The 25,164-nt window shown below is 35.6% G+C and overlaps 2 protein-coding genes across 4 annotated transcripts in view; both read left to right on the forward strand.

Annotated features, from left to right (window-relative positions):
* Positions 1–2,502: 2,502 nt before the first annotated feature.
* The window catches only part of LOC131677187 (serine-rich adhesin for platelets), a 945,885-nt gene continuing 923,223 nt past the window's right edge, over positions 2,503–25,164 (forward strand). For all 3 annotated transcript variants that reach the window (XM_058956882.1, XM_058956887.1, XM_058956884.1), the window contains exon 1: positions 2,503–2,617. The gene's annotated coding sequence lies outside the window, so the exon portion shown is untranslated. The remainder of the gene's footprint in view (positions 2,618–25,164) is intronic.
* The window catches only part of LOC131677197 (stearoyl-CoA desaturase 5), a 45,030-nt gene continuing 42,412 nt past the window's right edge, over positions 22,547–25,164 (forward strand). Inside the window, exon 1 of the mRNA XM_058956903.1 lies at positions 22,547–23,217. Within this exon, the coding sequence (XP_058812886.1) occupies positions 22,848–23,217 (370 nt within the window). The 5' untranslated portion in view covers positions 22,547–22,847. The remainder of the gene's footprint in view (positions 23,218–25,164) is intronic.

Raw genomic sequence — 25,164 nt, forward strand, 5'->3', positions numbered from 1 at the left:
CTTCTTAAAAAATTTTTGCGCGCCTAGTCGCAGAACGAGACCATGATATTCGAAAAGTAGAAGTTATTTCCCATAGAATGTATACTATGGGACCGTTCCGAAATGATTCCGAAATTTGTACAGAATACATTAGTGAAAAAAGTATTTTTGATCTGACCCCCTCAAACATATTTTAACTAAAAAGTCATAGTTCCAAGTAAATTTACCAAATGTATTTTATTCACTAACCAAGTTCTTTCGTTCCTCTGCACAATGAAATTAGTTGTGCTAAAATCGGACCAAAATCAAAAGAGCAACATGCATTTGAAGTGAACAGATCATTGGTGGTTTCGGAAATGAAAATCATTAAAAAGTCCGGACTTTGCTACGTTTAAACTCGTGTTCTTATCCAATGATCATAAAATTTTGAATATGCATCATTGAATTCATGAGAAATTTAAGAAAAATATAAAATATCAATATTTCAAAAATAAATTTTTGAGGTTTTGGCCAGCCTCCAGCCACTGTGCGGCGGGATGAACCCCGCTAGAATGTGGTGAAGGTGACAAACGAAGAGAAACCTGTCGCAACACGGCAATAACCAATACCGTACGCTGGAATTAATTGCAAACTGCGAAAGGTTGCACAACTGTTTCTATTAGGTTTTGGACTTTTGTGTGGGGCAGATTTGTCCTTTCCAATTTAGTTGGGTGGAACGAAGTTATGCTTTGACAGGTTTCATCTTATTGCCTATGATGCCAGCGAAAAAAATCTCACTTTCGTAGCTAATAACTTGGCCGTAAATCACTGAACCGTGTCTAATGTTGGTTTTATGTTTGGATCCGAGTCAGTGTAGGTGTGCTCTAATAAGGTTAATTGACCGATCGTGCGATTACAGTGATTGATCGAAAAATAGTGGAAACAGTACTTTACTACAGTACCTACATCACAGTCAATATGCCACCTAACATAGAATATGATATGATAAATAACGTAGTAGGCCGTGGGTATGCAGGTCAATTAGGGATGGAAAGGAATGTTATGCAGAATTTTTTTACTCGAAACTATTCTTTTTTTTTTTTTTTTTTTATTTCGATTATAGAGGTTTTAACCTTAAGGTCATTCGCCTCTTCGGGTTAGAAAAATCTCTTGTGAAAAATTTCGAACCCTATGTGCGGGGTCGGGACTCGAACCCAGGTGCGTTGCGTACAAGGCAATCGATTTACCAACTACGCCACGCCCACCCCCTCGAAACTATTCTGATTCAGATCGAAAATCGAGCTCAGAATTAATTTAGCACTAGTTGCTACTAGTAAACTAGGTTTTCGCAACACCGGATATGCAGAAGCTTCGCTGAAACATTTTCAAAATGCATATTAGGAACTAATTTTTCAAGCGACACTACCCTGACTCGAGTTTCAAAGCAAAGCTACAATAAGTAAAGGACACTTTCTGACTCGTTATTGTTACATCATTCAGCATAATTTCAATAAAGATACCTAGCAATCAGTCATTGCTAGATATACCATTATGAATTATAATTTGTGAAATTTAATGCAAAGCTAGCATAATTCCTAGGCTTATGTATATGACGCTCATATTTCAAGTTAACTTTTTACGAAGTCAAGCCTAACGTCCCCAAGTACGCACCCTGCTGACTCATCTACATGGATAACCTCGCGTCCGTCGAATTATATAATCATTTAAAATCAGCCCGGATCCCTGCAAGCGGCGTCCAACCGAAACACGTGTGTGCAGTCGTTGTCCTTAGCAACGGGTAGCTCAGCTGCTCTCTCTGACAAGTCGGACAGAATAGATAAATTGATAATTCGGCGATGTGAAACTGAAATTCCTATGATTATGTTAATCACAACAATACTCTGAAACAGCTCTGCGAGGATCGGTGTCTTCGGAAGAAAGAAAATTAATACAATCATTTCGATGACGGCATCCCAGGCATCAGACATAATTTGAAGGTCCAGATGAACTCTACTGCCTCATAACGTGAATTCCACTAATCAGAATTCAACTTTCGACCACGAATATTCTGCCGCTTTTGTTTGACCCAGTGAGAAACTGACCCAGGATTCCACCCCCCAACTGCTTTCGTTTGTACATTTTGACAGCAATTTAGTTTCGCCTCAAGTAAAAACAACATCAGCATAGCGCAGAAAATTCCTAAAAAGTAGCGATGAAAAAAAGAATGTTATGTCCCTTTGTCTGTGATAACACCTCGTAACATTGCTCACGCCCGAACCGACACAGATTGGTAAGATCGGTGTTGAAACTCAACGAAGGCATGTCGACGATATTAGTTTCTTTGCTATTTAGTTGGGTTTTGTTCGTTATTAGTTACATCGTTTAGAGTATCTTAGACTAAGAGGGACCGTTTTCACGGTCAAAGTTTGCCAAATGGGGTAATTAGAAAAACTCTAGAAAGAGAACTGCGGAGACTCCATTTTGGATCGATTGGATTCGCGTTTAGCTGTCAAAAAAAGAAATACAATCGAACATTGCCTATCCCAAAGAGAATAGGAAAAGAGACGAATAGTGTGAAGCCAAAAATACCTTATTGAGCAAACCAATCGTGCAATGTAAATAAACATTACTCATGCCTGAGTTGGAGGAGATAAGTATTGTAAATCTATCAAAAAAAATTTGAATTTTCGTCAGAATTTAGTGCAATCGTGATTGTAAGGTGCATTCTAGAGTCTATGTATGAGTAAAAACAAGTTTTAGAATTATTTCATCTCTTTGTTTCGAAATGCACATCGTTTGATAAACAAATCCAACGATCGACAAAAGGTTTGTTTTCAAAATATAATAGGAGTCATTTAAAGTGCTGCCTTTGGAAACGGTTGCCAAATTCTAGTGTTGAAATCATCGTAAAGGGAGTGTTGCCGTTTTGACTGATTTTCACTCTGCGTCTCTTTCACTATTCTCTTTGGCCTATCCTTACAACATTGGACGTGTTGCCATACAATGTCGGGGCATACGTTGTCAAAAATGCTGTTTTTCTCTCCGCAGTTCTCTTACTGGAGTTTTTCTAGGGGTAATAAACGACTAAAATTCAATTTAACCCTTCATTGTAAATATAACAGTATATTTTTACAGCTTTAAACAGTTTATTTATTGAAGAGTAGTTTCAATTAATTGAAAACAACTGTTTTTCGATTACTTACTCCATTCCGTATCTTGAAATTAGTAGGCTTTGAAATTATTCGGCAGTATCAGTCTCTCGAGACTTCTAGTATCGGTCGTAGGACTTCTAGGAACTTGTTGGACAATGTAAGACAGACAGGTGGCCTCAATAAATGTTCGAAATCCGCATAACGAACTGGAACGATTCCACATTTACATAAATTTGCAGAAAACACTTTTTCCCCCATGAAAAAGTAAGCCGAACTGACTAATGCCATCTGAACACTCGGCATCACCTCCGACGATCTCTGCAGCTAGTGACAAAACAGAAAGAAGCAACATTTTTGCACAGTATTACTTCCATTTCTACACCAACCAGGATGCTCCTCGTCAGAGCCTACTTATAAAGTTCAAAACGCTATGTCAGCGACCCGTCCCCCGTCTTTTTGTGCTTTCGACATCATCCTCATCAAACTTTTTTCTTGTCAATTATTGTCCTATCATACAACACCTACGAAATCGCAATTTTTCAATGGCGATACAAAAAAAAATTGTAGCAACTAGCGAGCCTCCACTGTACCTACATATGTTTATTATTATTAATAATCGTTCGATTCCGACGCTAAAATGCTGCTAGCGTGAGCCGTCTCGCCCGGTCAGTCATCCGGTCCGGGCCTGTCTGCGCTCCATTAGACCCGTGCAAAATGTCACGTAGCCGGGCGCGTTGCTCGGCTGATTGCCGGCAGGAGATTAGAAGGAAGAAACTTCGCGAAAAGCTATGCTAATTTGTCCGGCGTGTAACGCGTTGCTTTTCCGTTCTCTCATTCGCTGGGGCATCTGGTTTTTTTCTCTGGTATAAATATTCGTCGGATGCGAGGACTACTCAGAGTTCCATATTCTGATGTTTCTTTGGAGAAATTGCTTAATTTTCGCACCTTATATGGTTTTTGCTTGAGGCGAAACTGAGTCAGGTTTCAATCCTAACTGTGGTACAATTGTTTGATCAAACCTTTGAGGCCAAGCAGAAACTTCATTAGACAAGTGTTGTTTGTAGTTTTAGTTGCAATTTTGCAATTTATTTTATTTTTTCAAGCGATTTTTTCCAGCTATCTTATCTATTACACTCATCCTGTATCATAGGACCGAATGCTGGCAATAAACAAAAATATAACAAACATAGGTGCTTTTAATTGCATAGACCAAAAACGCCGAAAATAAACTCATAAGGGCATATGGTATTATGTGCCCTTTTCACATGTTTATACAGGGATCTTATTTGACGTCCAATAAATCCGCTATTGAGATATCTGACGTTTAAAATACGCACACTGAGATCTCGCATTTTTATACTACCGCCCACCCCGTAAGCCCAGAAGCGATTTGTTTTCCTCCCATTTCGCCGTGTAAACGATTTGTTTTCCTCCCAATTCAAACGCAGCTGGATAAGTCAATACCCTAAAGGAACCTGAATTTCCGTAAGAACAAAAAGCAATTATGATAAGCCTTATAATAAGATATCAGACAGCTCATTTAAAACCACAGATGCAACGTCAAGTCGAAGTTCACGAAAGCCCTAACCTCCACCGGATTTTGCAGTGCAAAATGTTTTGTTTTCCTCATGAAATATTTCAACGGGAATGGAAAGGTTTATGAACAATCCAGATCACAATCAAAATCTGCGTCTGCGCACTTTGTTTCACCTTCGTCGGGTTTACGATTGTCGCTGGTAAATAATAAACATAATCTATAAAAAAAATGCTCGCAGATTAAAAAGCCGATGGTGTCCGATCTTACAGGGGATGATCACTGTTAAGTGCCGGATTGTGATGAAGTAACTGGAAGGACACTATTTATTACTAGCTTAACCGTGGGGAAGGGAAAAGGCCCGTGTGATTGTCAAATTTGGAACTGAGGAACTACTAGGAATTTCCATATAATTTCTTCACTATTTTTTTATTTTATTAGATTTTATTTTTGAATTCTCAGCTTATTCCATCTATGTTTCTAGACATTTGAAAGAAACATGCCAAGAAAACAGCATGTACGATTAAATTCGCACCTGTTGTCAGGATCAAAATCTAATACCGCCCACTGAGACGTCCAAAAAATTGTTTCAAAATCGTCCAACACGGGTCCAACGATGGACGTTTGTTGAACGGTTATTTGGACGTCTAAATTGGTCCAACGAACGTCCTTCAATGGACGATTTTGAAACCAACCGTTCTTAGAGGGCGTTTTCGTTTTATATTGAGAGCTATCCGACGGCATCCCGATAGATGCCCGATCAACTATTATATCATTCATTTTAGTAACCCAGGGTTGCTTTGAATCTTACACCAGCAGATAAGGTTTCACTCTGAAACTTTTCACGGTTTGCACCAATACATTCAAAAAATTACTATACCTATCAACAAACTTTGAATGTTTATTTGTTGTTACTGATTTGTTTTGATGCTTAGTGTCTACTATTTGATATTCTTTCGATTCAAACCGTTATGCGAGTGAAACGCAAAAAAATGTACAGTTGAATTATTCCTCGGACCAGATCGCTGAAAAGAATGTAGCGATCAAGTGAATGGGCAATAGCCAACCATCAGTATTGATCGTTCGGCGATGGAAGCAAGCAAACGACTTGGAAATCGGTCAGAATAGTTTCAAGATGCCGCGACGTTGGGTATAATGTACGTTAGGTATAACTAAGCTGACCAACTGTGGGCTAGGAAAAATCCGTACACATTTCTTCTCAAAAGTTAGAAAACTAAAGTTGGTTCGATTCCCAACCCCGCACACAGGGTTAGAGTTTTTTCAAAAGCGATTCTTCTACCACGAAAAAAGAAGCAAATGACCCCAATGTTAAAACCTCTATAATCGAAATATTTTCTGAATTCAATGTAATTGATGGAGCACAGAAATTATAAGTCAGAGTTTCTGTGTTAGTGTACTGATTGGTTTCCTCCATGTACATTTGTTATTTGATTTGCAGTTAGTATTTATGGAACCAAAATATATTTAGTTTACCATCAAATTCTAGTTCGACCATTCCGAGACATCGTTTCGTTCTTCGCATTATGCTTTTAAAATATCCAGAAAAAAATCTTCTGTTTAGCATTCGTCATGTTCACAATGAACTGAAATTTTTGCCATGCAGGAAGGTTCTTAGAAATTATATGGGTTTCTGTAGAAAATTAGACAGTCCGATCGAAATGAACTTACGAAATTATAACAGTTATGTTGCTTAGAACATTGAATTCAAAATGATTACTGATTAGGTTTCGAATTTAAATTTAAATATCCAATTTGATTAGAGGATCTGAATGCAGAATCATAGAATTTTGAAGTAGGAATCTGTCATTGATAACTGCAAAGCGTGGTTTATAGAATTATACTGTCGTGTTTTGTAATGTCGGACCAGGTAGGAAGAACACAATCTTAACGTGTAATCACCATTGAAATATCTAGGAATAATTAGTTTTTTTTCATGTGTCCTTTGTAACGATTCCACTTTTCTGTACAGCGACACTTTTAAAAACCGCATCGCAAGCTCGAGATGCCATATCGTGCAGTCGAATCTTGATTTTGCCATTATCCATAAACACTAATTGTTGTAGATTGTTCTGCAAAATGATTTTATTTGCCTAGCGCAATCTATCGAAAATTATCATTATTGAATGTCTGATATGATGGCATCTGATAGAGGTGACTTTCGCAAGGCTATGCTATGAAAACTGTATGTAAATATTCCAAAAACTCGGACTAATACGAAAAGATTAAAAGTAACGTTCTTTGACCAGAGTTTCTCTTTTGTTTTTCATTTTCACATATCTCGACAATAAACGATCACTTCGGCAAGAATTAAAGTATTACAGCGATTGTTGTTCAAATTGACACTTCCCGACAGATTCTACGATACAGTAATTCTTCCAAGATTCACTCAAAAATCTTTAAAATCGCGAAAGACCATTTTCACTACAGATGAAACATCTAGACCTTTTATTCAAAACGACTTCTACAATGAGTGACTCTCTTTGTTTACTTTCTCTTCTGTTAATCATTCGGTCGCTTTAACATTTATCCCTCAACTTTTTGCATAATATGCTAGTCAAAACCACCATCTTTCGATCTGTACTGTAAAATAAATGAAAAGTTCTATAGAGACGCCGTAAAAATCGAATCCCGGTCAAACCATTCGGAATTTGATTCGGAATCCTGAATGGAATTCCAAATCAAATGCAACAACCGATTCTGAAACCGATTGAGTCGGAATCGCTTGTTGCATTTGATTTGGAATCCACACTGACTCCATTCAGAAATCCGAACTGGTTTCGGAACGAGTTTAACTGGGTTGTAGATATGTCGTTTTGAATAAAAGTTACGCCATTAGACGTTTTATTGCGCACTTTCCGCCAACCTGGACTCCGCACTTTCAAAGGGCGAGTGATCAAACTGCTACTGAAAACTGCGAGCTGTCAAAACACATGTATTTCAAGTGATAGAGATGGTACTTTCATAGACAGACCAGTCGAACTAACCAGTCTATGAGAAGAATTTAATAGAAGAATAGTAAGTGCGCAGTGCGGTTAGAATCCAGTTTTTAGTGCCTCAAGCAACACTAGCATGGGTTTTGAGCATTATGCACGGCAAAGCAAAGTTTTTTGATTCAAGCGCAATACTGTAAAAGGACCTAAGAGTTTTTGCAGCGTTTTCAAAAAAAATGTGACGAGATCTGTATTATGTTCAGCAAAACACAAATAAAACAAACGCAGAATAAAAAGTTGCGAATTTTTCAAAAAATTAATTTTTTTTATCAAAAATTAAAACTACAAAAACTCATTTTTTGAAAACTTTTATTTTTTCACAACGAAAGTCTGAAGAGAATAGAAACATATTTATTGTGGTTGCATCGCGGAGAAGTGAGTAGTAAAAATGTTTTTCTTGTAAATGTTTTTAACATGTTTCTATATTTCTTACTAACTGACAGACAAAAACATAATTTTATTACAGAATACGATTCTCATAGATATTTTAAATTTCGTTTTCTTTTTCGAGAGTTGTCCTACTGGAGCTGTAGAGCTGAGTTCACGGAAAGGCTACCCATCAGAATTACTCATTACTACTTAAGTCCAATTGCAGCAGGCCATGATTCTGATTGTGATATCGAGTGTACGGTTCAATTGTGCGGGCGTATGGGCTCTACGATCGCGTGAGAATGAGCGTTTATTGGTGTGTACTTGAGACAGCGTGAATCGGATTGGAAGTGATGTAGGGGTCACTAAATTATTCGGGGCGTTTTGTGTTAGCGAAATATTGGACGTAGTTGTGCGTGGATGATCGCGATTGTATGTTCGGCTTTGTGTACAATCGCGAAGGTCTAGGGCGTTTGTATGTTAGTGTATTCGATTGCGTGGGCGTTTGTTTGTCGCGTAGACGTTTGCATGTCGTGTGTGCTAGCGTGTCACTTCGCATCCATAAATTCGATTTTAAAACCAGGTCCATTTACATATTCGCGTGTGTTCTTGGATCACACGGACCGTAAATCTGATACTTATTTTCAGTGTATGGTTCAGATGCTAGAAAAGAGTGAGTTTTCTATCACAATCAACTCTATCATTAGAGTTCCCGGCCATGTCACCATGGAACGTATTGTCTAGTAGATATGAGCGTGATTTTTTTCTGATTGGTCCAGCTGAGGGCATGGGGCCTAGGCTGCTAGGGCCGAGAGAAAGAACTTCCGGACATAATTAATTCATGATCACGAGAACACGAGCGTATGTAGGCTCATTCTTGAGACTGCGTTTCTGAATTTATAAGTGCTAAAACGTTCGCTTAGTCACCGGAGTGCATGCATGCACAAGAACGGTGCTGCATCCTGTGCACTGGCTCATAATGTATCAGAGCTAAGTTCATTGAGCTAGCAAGTAGCACGAGCACCGATGAGCGAGAGCTCTTGCTAGCCCGAAGCTAGCTAGTACGCTGTTCCAAGCTATAGCTCAGCTATAGCAAAGTTGAAAAAATACAACACGTTAGTGTGAGTAACAATGCTTGTATCGTTTTATTGCAGAGACTTGTCGCACATTTACCAAGATATTTTTTTCGTGCTTTGTCCTATTCTTTCGTTTAATGGCTTACTCTATTGCGTTCTAGCTCATTGGGCAGGCTTACCGTGCTAGTTAATTGAGCTAAATCGTGCCAGATTACCGAGCTAGCTCTTCGAGTCCTACAGCTCGAGCACAAAGGATACGTAGTACGAGCGTTGTCAGTTCTAATTGCATTTGATTCATTCAAAGCGGCCTCTGAGCTCGTGTTAGACTCTCGTGCTGTGCTTCATGCATCCCTGCCGGAGTGTTCCTGTTAGCAAGATCGTAAGCGTAGGGATGCATAGATGATCGCGAAGGGCTCAAACGTTTGTATGTTAACGTGTTTGTCGCGTGTGCTAGCGTGTATGCAACTTCGCGTGTATAAATTCGATTTTATAACCGTGTGGCTATTCGCATATTTGCGTGTATTCTTGAATGATCGCGCGCGGACTCTGAATCTGATTCTTAATTTGCAATGTATGGTTCAGATCCTAGAAGAGAGTGAGTTCTCCCATATCACTAGAGTTTCCGGTTATGGCCAAAGAGGCATCCACGTAAAATAAAATCACCCCAATAACTGAAATGGAAGTAAAAAATCTCATCACGAAAACTTACAGCAGTAAATATGAACGGTTTATGATACAAACGAGCCTGCTATATAATTTGGTCCCGAAAAAGAATAAAAGTAGAAAATGTATAATCCGGATCATTCTCAGATACCTTCATAGAAGGCAAATTGAGTTGAACCAAATACGAGGGGCAGATCACTCTAGGAATACAAATTACCATCAATTTAAAAAAAATGCATTTAATTTCCAATTTTGCATCAACTTTGCACTCCCTCGTAGAAAAGTTTGTTTAACAAACGTCCTACGCTGATCCACTTTGTTCGACATTTTGTTGAAAGTAGGGCTAGTTGTTTTGTAGGGTTTTGACGTCTTACACGCAGCGCAAAATACATCAAGAATTTGTATTTTCATGGAAAGAAATTCAGTTAATTTCGCTAATTGTTAAAAATGCATCACAAGTGATCTGCCCCCAGACCAAATGTGTACATCGAGCACTATATTTTTCATTACGGAAATTAATCGAGTAAATTGCGTTTCGACTTCGATAGAACGACTTGGCGGCTGCTAGACACTGAATTTCAAAATACCACCAAGCTTGAAAGAACGGCTTAAACAACTAGTCGAGGCGGATAGCGGGACCTATAAAAGTTCATTTTTTTCTTTTATATTAGAACAAATCGTAAAGTTTACTTAGTCCCAAAGCTTATAAGAAAATTCACAAAAATTGATTTTTAGCACTCTTGTTCACTGGTTTCCTTTTGCTTTTAATTGCATTTTTGAAACCTGGGAAACTAGTTTGCAACATTATTTAGTTTCCATTTGTGGAAGATTTTTTGTTGTCCCGGGAGTACTTCCACTTCCACTGAGGTTGAAAATTCCGTACAAATTCCGGACAAATCCGTACAAGTATTTTTTCCGGACACATGACCAAAAATCCGTACTGTCCTCCCAAATTCCGTGCAGTTGGTCAGCTTAGGTATAACCAAATACAAATATGTTAATATGGAATGCTCGGATGATTTTTCGAGGACATGTTTTAACCTACCCTATAGTACACCGAAGTACACAGTGTACTTTGATGAAATGGTCCTCAAACTGGCTGCACTGATGAAATTGTTGATTTTTTTTGACACTTGCAAATGTTTTGATTTGATTCTGAAAAAACGGAACATTTTTTTAAAATTCATAGTGCTTCGTTAAAGGAAGTTAAAGAACCGAATTGGCAATCATGACAATGCTCATTGCGTAAATAAATTAGGTACAACAGTATAGCATTGAATTTCATTTGTGCCATCGGTTGTATCGTACGAGGAAAGGATAAATTTTCCATGAACTACGAACCGAGTGAAGAACATTCGAAATAAAGCCATTGTTAATTAAGATTTAAATCGGGCAGGGATTCGTTATTTGATTGCTATTGGTCAGGTGCTGATGCTAGAACTGTCTGCTGCTACTACTGGAAAGGTAAAGATAAGATTGAGGTGAGTTTTGTCGGTTACTTGTAGAATTTAAACGTGACTATAATTTTTAGCAAACCGCCCTTTCTCCGATTTGGTTACAGAAACTTATTGCCACATCAGCCGAAGAAAGAGTAAACTTTTGGAAAAAATCGCAACCCAGCAGCAGCTTCAGTATTTGGTATAACGGACCTTTGACATAATCCACAAAAAATAAAAATGATAAAAAAAATAAAGTTGGATTTTTGTGCTTCGAATTCATCTCGTCAGTAAATACTATATCCAAACAGTCTCACGACCTACAAGAATCTGACAAGTTCCGATATCCCGGGAACCAAAGCCAGAAGCTGACGAGAAAGCAAAACCGAACGCTTCTCTTTTGTCTAAGAATTGGGCATTAAGGACACAAGACCTAACTTAAAATTAAGTTGAATTTTTTGTGTTTCGAATTCATCTCAAGGCTTTTGTTTATTGTAGAAAATTCAATCTTTCGTTTTTTTTTTGTTTAGAAAAAATCTACGTTGTGAGTTCGATCGTAGCAACCGAGGGCTATGGACGCGAATTTTTCTGCATCCGTCGTTTTAACCTCACAGGAAATGTTCAACGAAATCATTTGAACAGACTTGCCCTCTGACATTGTTGTTGTTGTTTTATTTGTAGCTTTAACCTTTGTGGGTCATTCGCCATCTCTGACATTGATTGTGAAGGTTTGATTTCTCCTGAAGACAGTGGATCAGTGAACCAGTGTGTGCCGTCATAGTCCGTACGGCACGGTTTCAACTAGGGTGTGCCCAGCACCCTCGGATGATCGTTGCAACATTGTAGACAAGGGACGATGTATGCAGGGGTCGTACTCAACAGGATTTTCTAGATGCAATAGAGGATGGGATACTTCAACCATCAATCGACTTGGGGAATCGAATAATAAGAATAAGCATCGATGCAATTGATGGTGGTGGCGAATCTGACAGGTCCGCTCATAGCGGGCAGGTTCATGACTACTCTCACAATAGTTGACAGGAGGATGGGCCAGTGCAACTTGAGATTTACAGTCTGGAGCAACTCATAGGATATCGGGTCAGATCTTTCTAAAAGATTGCCTATTTGTATGCTTTCAATATGCTCAATATTTTATGCTACATCATCTCCACATGGCTATGCAATTGAAGTAGTATTTGGTGCCGAGACTTTTTAAATCGACCTTCACCCAATCACGAAACCCATCGCAATAACAAGTAAAAAGATTCGAACTTTTCATAGTTGGTAGCTGGGCAGTACAAACAAATTATCGCCCTAGTGAGAAATTTTGGTGCTTACCCAATTTTCCTCCTTAGGTGAAATATAGCACAGTACAAACGATTTTTTAATGTCCTAAGCTATTGCTATGTAATTAAATTATTTATGTTTAGTACTAAAAACCGATTCCGCCATTTTTTCTATTATTATTCCACAGAGCGAGTAAAACCTGCACTCATTAGCCAAGACAGGGCTACCCCAGGAGATTTGGACCAAAAAGAGTGACATTAACCCTCTTAGCCACGTCACTCCCAACGATTTATCAAACTACCAATCAATTGAAACGGTCGGTACCGTTGTCCACGTTTCTTCCTTAATAAAGGTTCAAAATAATTCCTTGATTAAATTCTTCATTGAATGATTTTTTTATTTCGATTATAGAGGTTTTAACCTTAACGTCATTCGCCTCTTCGGATTAGAAAAATCTCTTATGAAAAATTCGTTCGTAACCCTCGAACCCAGGTGCGCTGCGTACAAGGCAATCGATTTACCAACTACGCCACGCCCACCCCCAAAATGAATAATTTGATTGCCGTATAATTTTGAATCATTAATGATTGTGTTACATGCCACATGTACCATAAATATTAATATTGACAAGAAACATTGTAGGCGAACGTTTTCAATTTTCCAGGATACCTACATGTATTGGTTGTGTATGTGTAGACACGTTGTGCCACACCCTCCCTTCGAGGGATTGCAAAAAAGAATTGTACCATGCGATTTATTTAAAGGGGGCGTCTGTTGTAGTGGGCATAAAATCGGCTTCTTTTTTATTCGCTTAATTGTTAGTATTGAACCTATAGAACAGTCTCCAGCAATCTCGGTGGCCTTGCTGAACTTCTTTTGTTTTAAACATCCATGCATTCCTTGGCGCGTATTTACAATAACACGCGCAGATTTCAATCTACCAGCAACAATTTTTGAAAACCTGACAGCAATAAAAATACAGTGTAAACAATACACTCTAAACTACTTCTACCCAAATCAAGAGAAAATACCCAATGGGTAATTTTCTACAGTGTTTTTCCGTGTTGCGATTTGATGTGGGACACCCTTTAATGGCGTTTTTCTCGAAACCGCGTTTTTCAAATTGGCGAACACGATAACTCCAAAACTAATCAACGAATTACTTGATTTTTTGTAAGAATGCAATCTATTTTCTTACTACTAAGTGGATTACTTGGTAACCTGTGCTTTCATATACCAGCAAACGTCTATCTCACGACTGAACACTATGCTTAATCCAACGGGTAAATACATCAATTCCAAACATCCTTATTCCAACGCTGTCACATTCAACCACGCATTGTGAATTGTTATACAAAACGTCTTGAATGATATCAATACTGCATTGCGGAGATGGTGGTACTGAAGATAGGTGACGCCAAACTTCATTTTCGCCAACTCTAATCATAATGGCAAGAATAACACCATGTTTCCTTTGTTTCCGAGACAATGCACACTAGATCGAGCGGCTGTTAGTTATCATTCACATGACTCGATTGTAGGACTCCGACAGTAAAAGAAAGTAAAAAACTCGACAAAAATAAATTCATGTTTGGGCGGAATAACGATGCTTGCACAAAATACTAAACTAATGGCATGCTTTAAGCCCTTAATTAATTCTTGCATTCAAATTAGTGCCATCTTCTCCACAATTCCACAATGAATAACCCGACTAACCGCAGGGCTCGTGATTTGTTTTGAATTTTTCGCTCCTCACGAACTAGGTACCCAGGTTGCGAAAGCATCATAGCAGAGTCGTAACAGCCTAGCTGTAGATTCTTCACAATCTGCCCTTCTTTCTATTACAGAGACACGCCGCTGTCCCAGCCTATCTTTCATACAAGGTGTTACATGACAGACCAATCTAAAACATTTTTTCGACAGAGATATTGTCTCCGGTTCGTGATGCCAGCTACAAGGGTTTAACATGTGCACTCCGGGCGATGGAGTTTTTTGTTGTCTTCGATGCAGCAATAAAATTTAAATCATACACAGGTCGAAGCGCCAAACGAAACCATTACTCCATTACCATTACCATTATTTTTTACTCTTTTGTTTATATTTGTCTCAGCCGTCGTAGCATCATTGGAAGAAAGAACTCCTGCTTAGATTGCCAATTAAAACTTGTTAATCCGATGATTATCTAGTTTTACGTCTACTTTAACGTTTGTTTTTTTTTTGTCGCTCACAATGTTACCGCTCATTTGTCACGTGAGAGCAGATCACACGCCGAACGGATGCAACATCACGTTTTCGCTGGCTTGAAGAGTCGGCCTTCCAAACCGATTGCATTGCCACACACACACACACATTTTTCTTCTCGTTCGCCGACCATGGCTTTAAAAATGCATGACCGCACTTGGAATCTCACTTCCAAATCGTTTCGGCTTTGTCTCTCCGAACAAAACTGTTACAACATTACAAGAAACTTTCCCAAAAAAGGTAACAATACCGACGCCTACGGCATCGTCAGCATCATCATTATTATCAACACCATTTTTCATACCCTACGCTAGGTCTACGAGGTCGAACAGGCATGACGTGGTTCCATGGCGCGCGACTGTTGGATGCAATGTCCGATACGACCCATAGAGGTGAAGGTCTAAAAATAATTTTTTTTAAAATTCAGTAAGCGTTGCTACTAAGGTTTTTGAATGTTAATATTATTTTGTAGAAGTCTCTCATGACCCTCGCTAGCTGTCTAAAGCTTGCGCAGCGAGACGTTCGAAGCGAATAATTTAAAAATGAAATCCGGATTGATTAAATAAAGACGTGTTTTTTTTCAGATACGTTCAACAAAGAGCTTCGACACCGAGTCGCTTGTCGATATTTTTGCATAAAAAAATTACAGAATGTAATTGAAAGGATTCATTATAATGTACAAAAGTTTTGATCAATTCGCTTCGCCCAAACTTCTAAAATAATTCGCAAAAAAACTTTTTTCTCGCTGAAAACATTACACCCCACCCCTTCCCCATTATAAAAAGATTATAAGTGCTATAGCGTTCGCTAAACCTTCGTAGCAGTTTTGTGTGTTGAGCGTGGATGATCGCGATTGTGTGCTTGTCTTTGTGTATCATCGCGAAAAGCTTGGGCGTTTGTAAGTTAACGTGTTCAATCGTTTGTACGTCGAGTGTACTAGCGTGTATGTAACTCCGCGTGTATAAATTCTATTTTATAACCGTACGTCCATTCGCATATTCGTTCTTGAAATGAAGCGCCGACCGTAAATGTGATGCTTTATTTTCCATGTGCCGTTTAGATATTAGGAGAGAGACCCCTTATATCACGAGAGTTCCCGGTCATGTCGCCATGGAACGTGTAGTCTAGTGGGTATGAGCGACATTTTTTTTTTAATTGGTCCAACTCTAGGCTGCTAGGACCAAGGGCAGGGACCTCCGGACGTGACCGATTCATGATCGCGCGAACGGCAGCTTAATGCTTGAGACTGCATTTGGACAGTTATAAATGTTAAAACATCCACTTAATTACCGGGGTGTTTTAATGTTGGCGAAATTGCAGCGATGAGTGTGTGTGGATGATTACAATTGAATGTTCGCGTTTGTGACCAGATTTGCGTTATCGCGAAGGCCACGGGCATTTGTACGTTTGGAATGAGAGAAATTGAGTGTATATGAAAGAATATGCAATTGATTTCGTTAGTGAGTGTTAGTGTGAATCTGATTTAAGATATAGTAAAAAGAGAAAAAATAACATGCCGAATTAAGATAAAAAGATGCTAAGAGATAATGTAGGAGCGTATAAATTGAGAAGTAATAGTATTGATGGATAAAGACGAGTAACGGAAGTACAACAAAAGAACACATGTAACATGCAATCAAACTACTTGAACTCGTATAAATTCCAGCAAATGATATGTATTTACCATCAACGACAATCGCACTCTATTAGGATTTTCTCATATTTTTTGACCGGAAATGGATAATTTACGTACGTCGGTAAATTAATCGTACCTTAATTTATCCAATCCGATCTGATCGATGCATCACTGCCAAAGCGTAATGCAATGACCACCTTAAAGCAATTATCTGTCTGAGGTTCTTTAAAATTGATACACCAAAAATACTTGATGATGTTTGCAATACCGTCAAACCCATCCACCTAGGGAGGAGGAAGCACTAGTTGGCTTATTGCTACTTTATGTAGCCACTTTTTCGGACTCTTGTAAAGCAACTTTAAAAAAATAGCCTTATTACTCACATTTGTAGATTTTTGAAACGATGGCAATCAAATTCAAGTTCGTTTTATTTATATTATTTCTTTAATTTGTTTCATGCATTTATTTTTTTTATATATTTTGCATATATTTTTTTAATTTCAATTATAGAAGTCTTAACCGTAGGATTATTCGCCTTTTTTCAGGTTAGAAAAATTTCTTTGGAAAAATCGTTAACCGGGGGGGAATCGGGGGTTTTGAATCTAACCCTGGTGTGCTGCGTACAAGACAATTGATTTGATTTGACAATTTGCGTACAAGACAATTGATTTACAATTTGCTCTTTCATATATTATTGATTTATATAGTTTGTTAATATATTTACTTTTTGCTCATTAGATTAACTTTATTCATTCAATTTATTTAATAATTTAAATTTTTTTATTTTTTTCTTTCGTTCATTTCGTTCAATTCATTGAAATAATTTTATACATTTTATACATTTTGTACATTTTGTACATTTTATACATTTTATACATTTTATACATTTTATACATTTTATACATTTTATACATTTTATACATTTTATACATTTTATACATTTTATACATTTTATACATTTTATACATTTTATACATTTTATACATTTTATACATTTTATACATTTTATACATTTTATACATTTTATACATTTTATACATTTTATACATTTTATACATTTTATACATTTTATACATTTTATACATTTTATACATTTTATACATTTTATACATTTTATACATTTTATACATTTTATACATTTTATACATTTTATACATTTTATACATTTTATACATTTTATACATTTTATACATTTTATACATTTTATACATTTTATACATTTTATACATTTTATACATTTTATGCATTTTATGCATTTTATGCATTTTATGCATTTTATACATTTTATACATTTTATACATTTTATACATTTTATACATTTTATACATTTTATACATTTTTTACATTTTATACATTTTATACATTTTATACATTTTATACATTTTATACATTTTATACATTTTATACATTTTATACATTTTATACATTTTATACATTTTATACATTTTATACATTTTATACATTTTATACATTTTATACATTTTATACATTTTATACATTTTATACATTTTATACATTTTATACATTTTATACATTTTATACATTTTATACATTTTATACATTTTATACATTTTATACATTTTATACATTTTATACATTTTATACTTTTTATACATTTTATACATTTTATACATTTTATACATTTTGTACATTTTATACATTTTATACATTTTATACATTTTATACATTTTATACATTTTATACATTTTATACATTTTATACATTTTATACATTTTATACATTTTATACATTTTATACATTTTATACATTTTATGCATTTTATACATTTTATACATTTTATACATTTTATACATTTTATACATTTTATGCATTTTATGCATTTTATGCATTTTATGCATTTTATGCATTTTATGCATTTTATGCATTTTATACATTTTATACATTTTATACATTTTATACATTTTATACATTTTATACATTTTATACATTTTATACATTTTATACATTTTATACATTTTATACATTTTATACATTTTATACATTTTATACATTTTATACATTTTATACATTTTATACATTTTATACATTTTATACATTTTATACATTTTATACATTTTATACATTTTATACATTTTATACATTTTATACATTTGATACATTTTATACATTTTATACATTTTATACATTTTATACATTTTATACATTTTATACATTTTATACATTTTATACATTTTATACATTTTATACATTTTATACATTTTATACATTTTATACATTTTATACATTTTATACATTTTATGCATTTTATACATTTTATACATTTTATACATTTTATACATTTTATACATTTTATACATTTTATACATTTTATACATTTTATACATTTTATACATTTTATACATTTTATACATTTTATACATTTTATACATTTTATACATTTTATACATTTTATACATTTTTATACATTTTATACATTTTATACATTTTATACATTTAATACATTTTATACATTTTATACATTTTATACATTTTATACATTTTATACATTTTATACATTTTATACATTTTATACATTTTATGCATTTTATACATTTTATGCATTTTTTACATTTTATTCATTTTGTCCATTTATTCATTTTTTTCATATTCGTCATTTTATTCCTTGATTCGTTTTATTTATTTTGTTGTTGCATCCAATTAGTTCATTTTATGCATTTTATTAATTTAATTTATTTTATTCATTTTAATCATTTTATTGTAGTTCGTCATTTATTCGATTTATTTATTTTTTTCATTTTATTCATTTTATTTATTTTCTTGATTTATTCGTTTAATTTTGGACAGAAAACCCAGAAGGTCCTTTGTGCAAATGAGAGCCTCTATTTGTTGGTTTTCTCTTAAATCCCAATTTAACATTTTTTCTGTAATTTTGCACAATATACTACTCGAATTCATGCTTTTAGTTGAATAATTGTCCAACTAAAAAGCGGTCCAGTTAAAAAGTGTCCTACTCAAACAATGTTGAAAATCTTTATAATGACCCCGTAATAATCGATAGAGACAGCAAACAAAGAGAGGCTAAACAATTAATTAATTTGTTTGGATTTTGACGTAAGTGCCAATACCTGATTTAAGATTTTTTTGTGGTATCCAAAGGAGAAAACGAATCGAAATGGTCAGTTAAACATAATCAATTATGTGAAAAAAATCCCCCCAGAGGTAGGACTCGAACCTGCAACCCTTGGTACTCGGGCCCAATGTACAAACCCATATGTTAGCCCAGAGCAACGACGGCCCAAGAAGAACACATGATTATCGCGTTGGCTGCAGTGATCGTACCACTGTCTGTAGAGAGAGAGAGAGAGAGAGAGAGAGAGAGAGAAAGAGAGAGAGAGAGAGAGAGAGAGAGAGAGAGAGAGAGATCACACACCACCATACCACCAAAAAGTTTTCACTGAGATAGGTATTGGAACTTACTTACTTAATTGCCTACGTTTAACTGACCATTTCGATTTGTTTTTCCCGTTGGATATCACCAAAAGAGTCTTAAAATAGGCTTCTATTTAAAATTTGGACAATTTGATGTGATTGTCTAGAATTTCAAACATTTTTATTGTATTCGTTTTATTCATTTTATTCTCTCTATTCATATTATTTATTTTATTCATATCCTCTTTTTATTTAAATACTAATTGTGTTCATAGGCGTATTTAGTTCATTTGTTGCATTTTATTAATTTAATTCTTTTTATTCATTTTGATTTTTATTCATTTAATACAATTTATGTATTTTCTTTATTTTATTCGTAGATTCATTTAATTCATTTTGTTTAGTTTAATCATTTTATTCGTTTCACTATTTTATTTATTTATTTCATTGTAATTAATTTCGTTTTATTATTTTACTTATTTTATTCATTATATTCATTTTGTTCATTTGGTACAGTACATTAACTTTCATTAGTGTATTCAATTGTCATTCTATTATATTATAAAATGAATTATCTTCGTTTTTCCATTTTTTAATTTGTTTCGGGTCATTCATTTTATTGTTATTCATTTTTTTCGTTTTAAGCGTTGTGTTCATTTAATTCGCTCTCTATTACATTTTTGCTATCTCTAGTTGTGTACGTGTTTCGCATAAACTTAAAAAAAAACGAAAGAACAAATGAGTGGTAGAAGAAATGTCTCATTTCAATGCTAGGTGGATTAGATAGGTTTTTTTAAAGTTAACATTATGTGTAACATTTTTTACTTTTGTAGAAGTCTTGACCTTTGGATTTGTAAAACAAACGCATCGAGTCGTTCGAATCAGAAAAAAATTCGAATTGATTAAATAAAGATACAAATAGATTATTCAGGAATGGGGCGGGCATAGCGTAGTTGGTAAATCGATTGCCTTGTACGCGGCTCACCTGGGTTCGAATCCCAACCCCGCACATAGAGTTAGAGATTTCTCTTTAGAGATTTTTCTGACCCGAAGAGGCAAATGACCTTACAGTTAAAAACCTCTATGATCGAAATGAAAAAAAAAATATTCAGGAAATATCAAACGAATTAGTGTTTCCTTCATCCAACATATTATGTTCGACAACCAAAAACCTATGTTTCGGTTCAGTTCCCCTTACGGTGATGTAATTGTATTGCAGCACGAGATGCGACCCGCAGGAGGTCAAAGTGAAATTCCATCGGTTTAGTTAGGCACGTGCAGACTTTACACCGGCACGCACACTGAGCAAAAATGATGTTTCGAGTGTCATAATAACGGATGCTACAATAAATCCTTTTATGCCCTTGTTTTTTTTTGAACAACCGTATGTTTTGGTTAGCGTTAGTTTCACTCACGAAATCCAACAATTTGCACCAATATCTTTCATTTGAGTTATACTAACAATTATTAGTTTTGTCCATACAAGTACAGATCTAGTTTCTTTTTAGTTTGATCAGAAAAAATTTTTGTGTTTCTTGACCGCAATAGTTCTAATAAAAATTGTGTTGGAACCTAACTTAAATGACTAAGGAAAAAGTTGGACATGATGGAATTCATCGAGCATAATCCGTGTTGCCTTGAAAATAGCGATATTTTTTGTCTCTCAATTTACCATTGAAATAAAAACTCAAATCTGGTTCACCGATCACCGCACACCGCTCAGTGTGCGTCCACAGTGGAAGGGTTTCCCGCTCCGTGCACAAAAGGTAAAGAGCAACAACAAAACTGCATAATATCGAACGGATTGGATCGTGGTCAAGTCTCTCCCCCACCACCTGAGCACGTTACACAAAAACAGGCACCTCGGGCTAGCTGCCAAAATGCATACACAATCTCACGTTCACGAGGTTGCGCCTAGCCTACTGCTTTCGATTTCGGCGATCGATGGTCGAAAACATCAAACAGGTCCCTTACCTGCACCGGAGCGGCATTGCAAATCCGAGGCGTAGAAGAGGTTTCGGCAAAATGTGTTTCGTCTGTTGGTAAATTAGTTCGGTTTCGGGTGACAATTGCTAAATGTATGAAATAAAATGCAGTATCATCGCAGTAGGCGACGCAAATGGATCCAATTACTCATAGCTAGCAGGACTAGGGAAGTGACAAACCCTTGTGCAATCAACAAATCACACCTTAATTAAAAGCGCATCCATTCGTGTGCTGTGAATGAATCGAATCAACAGACAATGGCACCAACACCAACGCAGAGGCAACGCTGGAATGCCACAACCTAGCCCCTGCGGATCATCTTGGCTGCAGCAACGGCAGCTGCAAAACTGCAAAGTCCAAGCGACGAAAAATCTTCAATCCTAGGACGTGCATCGGGGATACCTCCCTACTTGAGGTAAGCCATTTATAGACCCATTGCTCAGTATCCACCAATCGGTTGGCGCTGCAAGAACCGAAGACGAAAAGAAAAACAGCATCGCCGTCATTGTAGAGTGAGTGACAAAAGTTTCCATCATACGAGTAGAGCACATTAGCACCGCCGTGTTGTGGATCGTGTGGCACCTCGAACGCGCTCATCTGCTGCTACGGTTGCTGCTGCTGGTCGCGGGAAAGGGAAAACTCAGATTTCGTGGGAAGTTGTGCGACAAAATCTGTCCGCCTGAAGAGGACAGCAAGCGTTAGAAGAGCGTTTTTAGTCAAACGATCGATACACGCGTGAGGGGACGGGGCTGTGCAGGTGTTGTTTGCGACGCGCGATCACGATATTCGTTAGCGTTGGAACCTAACCGAACCAGTTAGCTTTTGGGTCTTCATTCCACTGCTGGAGTCCGAACCGATTGGTTTACTGTTCCTAGAGTAAGTAACGTCCCAGTGCGACGCCGCCTACTCGGCAGTGGTTGAGAAAGTTAATTAACGTTACCTATCCGCCGAACTGGAAAAAGGTCGGGTAAAGTTTGAAAAGTGAGAATCTAGGTGGAAATGAGCGATACATTTGAAGTTACAACCAGTTAGTGAAAGTGTTTGTTTGTTAATGGATTTGTGTTCGAAAAGTTTCGATTAGTGAGTTCGAGGAAAAAACCAAACCAAAATGACGGTGAGAGTTATCAACACGGTTCAGTTTATAGCCGGGAATTCGGCCCAGGACGCGATGGCGAAGAAGATCCCGCCCGTGAAGGGAAAAGTCGTCATCAACGATACCAACAATAATGAGACGGTCCTCGGTGATGACCGGAGCACCACCGAGCAGGACATCAACGCCTATCTGGAGCACTACAACAAGTGGAAGCAGACCGAGTGGGGTCACTGGTTGACCCATATCCTGCGGCAGTACTTCGGGTACGAGTTCGATGCCGAGATCAAGTGGAACAACGTGCTGATGATCGGTCTGTTTCATGTGATCGCGATCTGTGCTTTCATGCAGTACGTGTTCCGGGCAACGATCGTCACTTACTTGTGGGGTAAGTATAGTTAGACACCCGATTTATGGCCCCATTGCGGTACGTGATTCGATTTTACGATGAAGCGATTTTCGGCTTGAACGACGACGAACCGGACAATGATCTATTGTCGGATCGGACGTGGTTGGATTTAATGGCACGCTTCTTTTGTGGGAGGAGGATGGCGCCATTGTTTGGGTACTTTTCATGTAATTAGGCAAATTACCATCGGTTTGTTTCTGCACGTTGTAAATAGTTTGCTGGCCTACTTTCTTTCAATCTGTCAACATGTAGTTTGAATCTTCTTCAGGCTAAATGATCGATTATTATTATTTAGTAAAGATATTATTGATTACTCAGCTTACAATTAGAGATATCAATATCTTTTCTGCGTCTCATATAACCAGTTTGGCAACAAGGCCCTTAAAAATGTTAAATACTCGAAAATTTGATTCGTTTGTATTTTATCAAGCAGCCATAAACTATTTTTATAGGAACACCGCACCGCACCGCAAGTAACCATCCAAATTCTAGTTCGTTTTATTTGTAGTTATTCGAGGTTTTATCAAGGCATGACTGAGTATATTTGATTTTATCATTTAGCAGTTTTAAAAGACTCTTGGGTGCCATTTTATAGAACCGTTTTTCGACTTCCGTGAAACCTATGAATAGTAGAGTGGTCAAAAATAAACTTTTCAAGCGATAAAGCCCCAACCGGATTTTAATAATATAAGCAAAACCGACTTGATCTATTTAGATATTTTTTATACATCTTCATCATGGTTAAATCACAAATTAGTTTGCAGAACACATGCGAATTGGGCACTCAGCTAGTGCTGGGATGTTTCACAGTTTCAAGTCGAATAAACCTCGAAGAAGCTAAATAAATTATAGAAAAACAATAAATCAAATGAAATTAAAAAAATAACGAAACAAAAGAATAAATAGTATGAACCAATTTAATAAAACAAATAATTCAAATTAACCTCATTATATAAGAAATTAACCAACATTAAAAAAGCTATAAAATTATTAGAATATATTAAATTGATTCAAACTAACAAATTGTATGAAATGAATAACTGAACAGCAAAAAAATAATAAGATGAAGAAACTGAATAAAATTAATTGAATAAAATAATTAAAAAGAGCGAAACTTAAAAAAATAATAAAAATAATATAACTGGTAAAGTTAATTAAATAATAAAATTAATCAGATTAAAAATATTAGTACAATTGATGAAATTAATAAAATAATCAAATGAATAAGACTAAAAAGGGTAAAATTAAAAAAATAATGATGAAATTAATAATTATAATAAAATTATTAATAATTATAAAATCAATAAAATTATTAAATTATTGAAATCAACGAAATTATAAGAAATTTTAAAATATTGAAATTATTAAAATTGGTAGATCGAATAAAATGACTAAACTGAATAAAATAGAAATAGAAATGAAATAAATAAATCAAATTAATAAAACAAATAAAAAGAATAATACGGATACAATTTATAGAATCAATAAAATAAGTAGAACGAATAAAGTAATCAACATGAATAAAATTTAATAAAAGAATGAAAAAAATTAATGAATTTAATGATTAAAATGAAAAATTAAACGATAGGAAAAGAGTTGTGAAAATAATAGAATAAATTAATCTGTGTCTGTGTGTGGACGAAAAGGATGACTGAAAATGAGGAAACTGCATACAATATATGAGCTGTAAATAATGAATAAAATACATGAAATGAAAACAGTGAAATAAAATAAGTTAAATTAAGATATGAATTATATCCATAAAATGAATAAACTGAAAAAATATACCGAACGAAATTTTAAAATAAATGATTTAAATAATTTAAATGAATGAAATGAATTATACGAACCATTATTTGAGAAAGTTCCCAAACGTCTGTGAAAATACCATTATTTGAGAAAATGGCTAATATACAATGCTCTTTC

This window comes from Topomyia yanbarensis, chromosome 1, assembly GCF_030247195.1.
Source record: "Topomyia yanbarensis strain Yona2022 chromosome 1, ASM3024719v1, whole genome shotgun sequence".
NCBI lineage: Eukaryota > Metazoa > Arthropoda > Insecta > Diptera > Culicidae > Topomyia > Topomyia yanbarensis.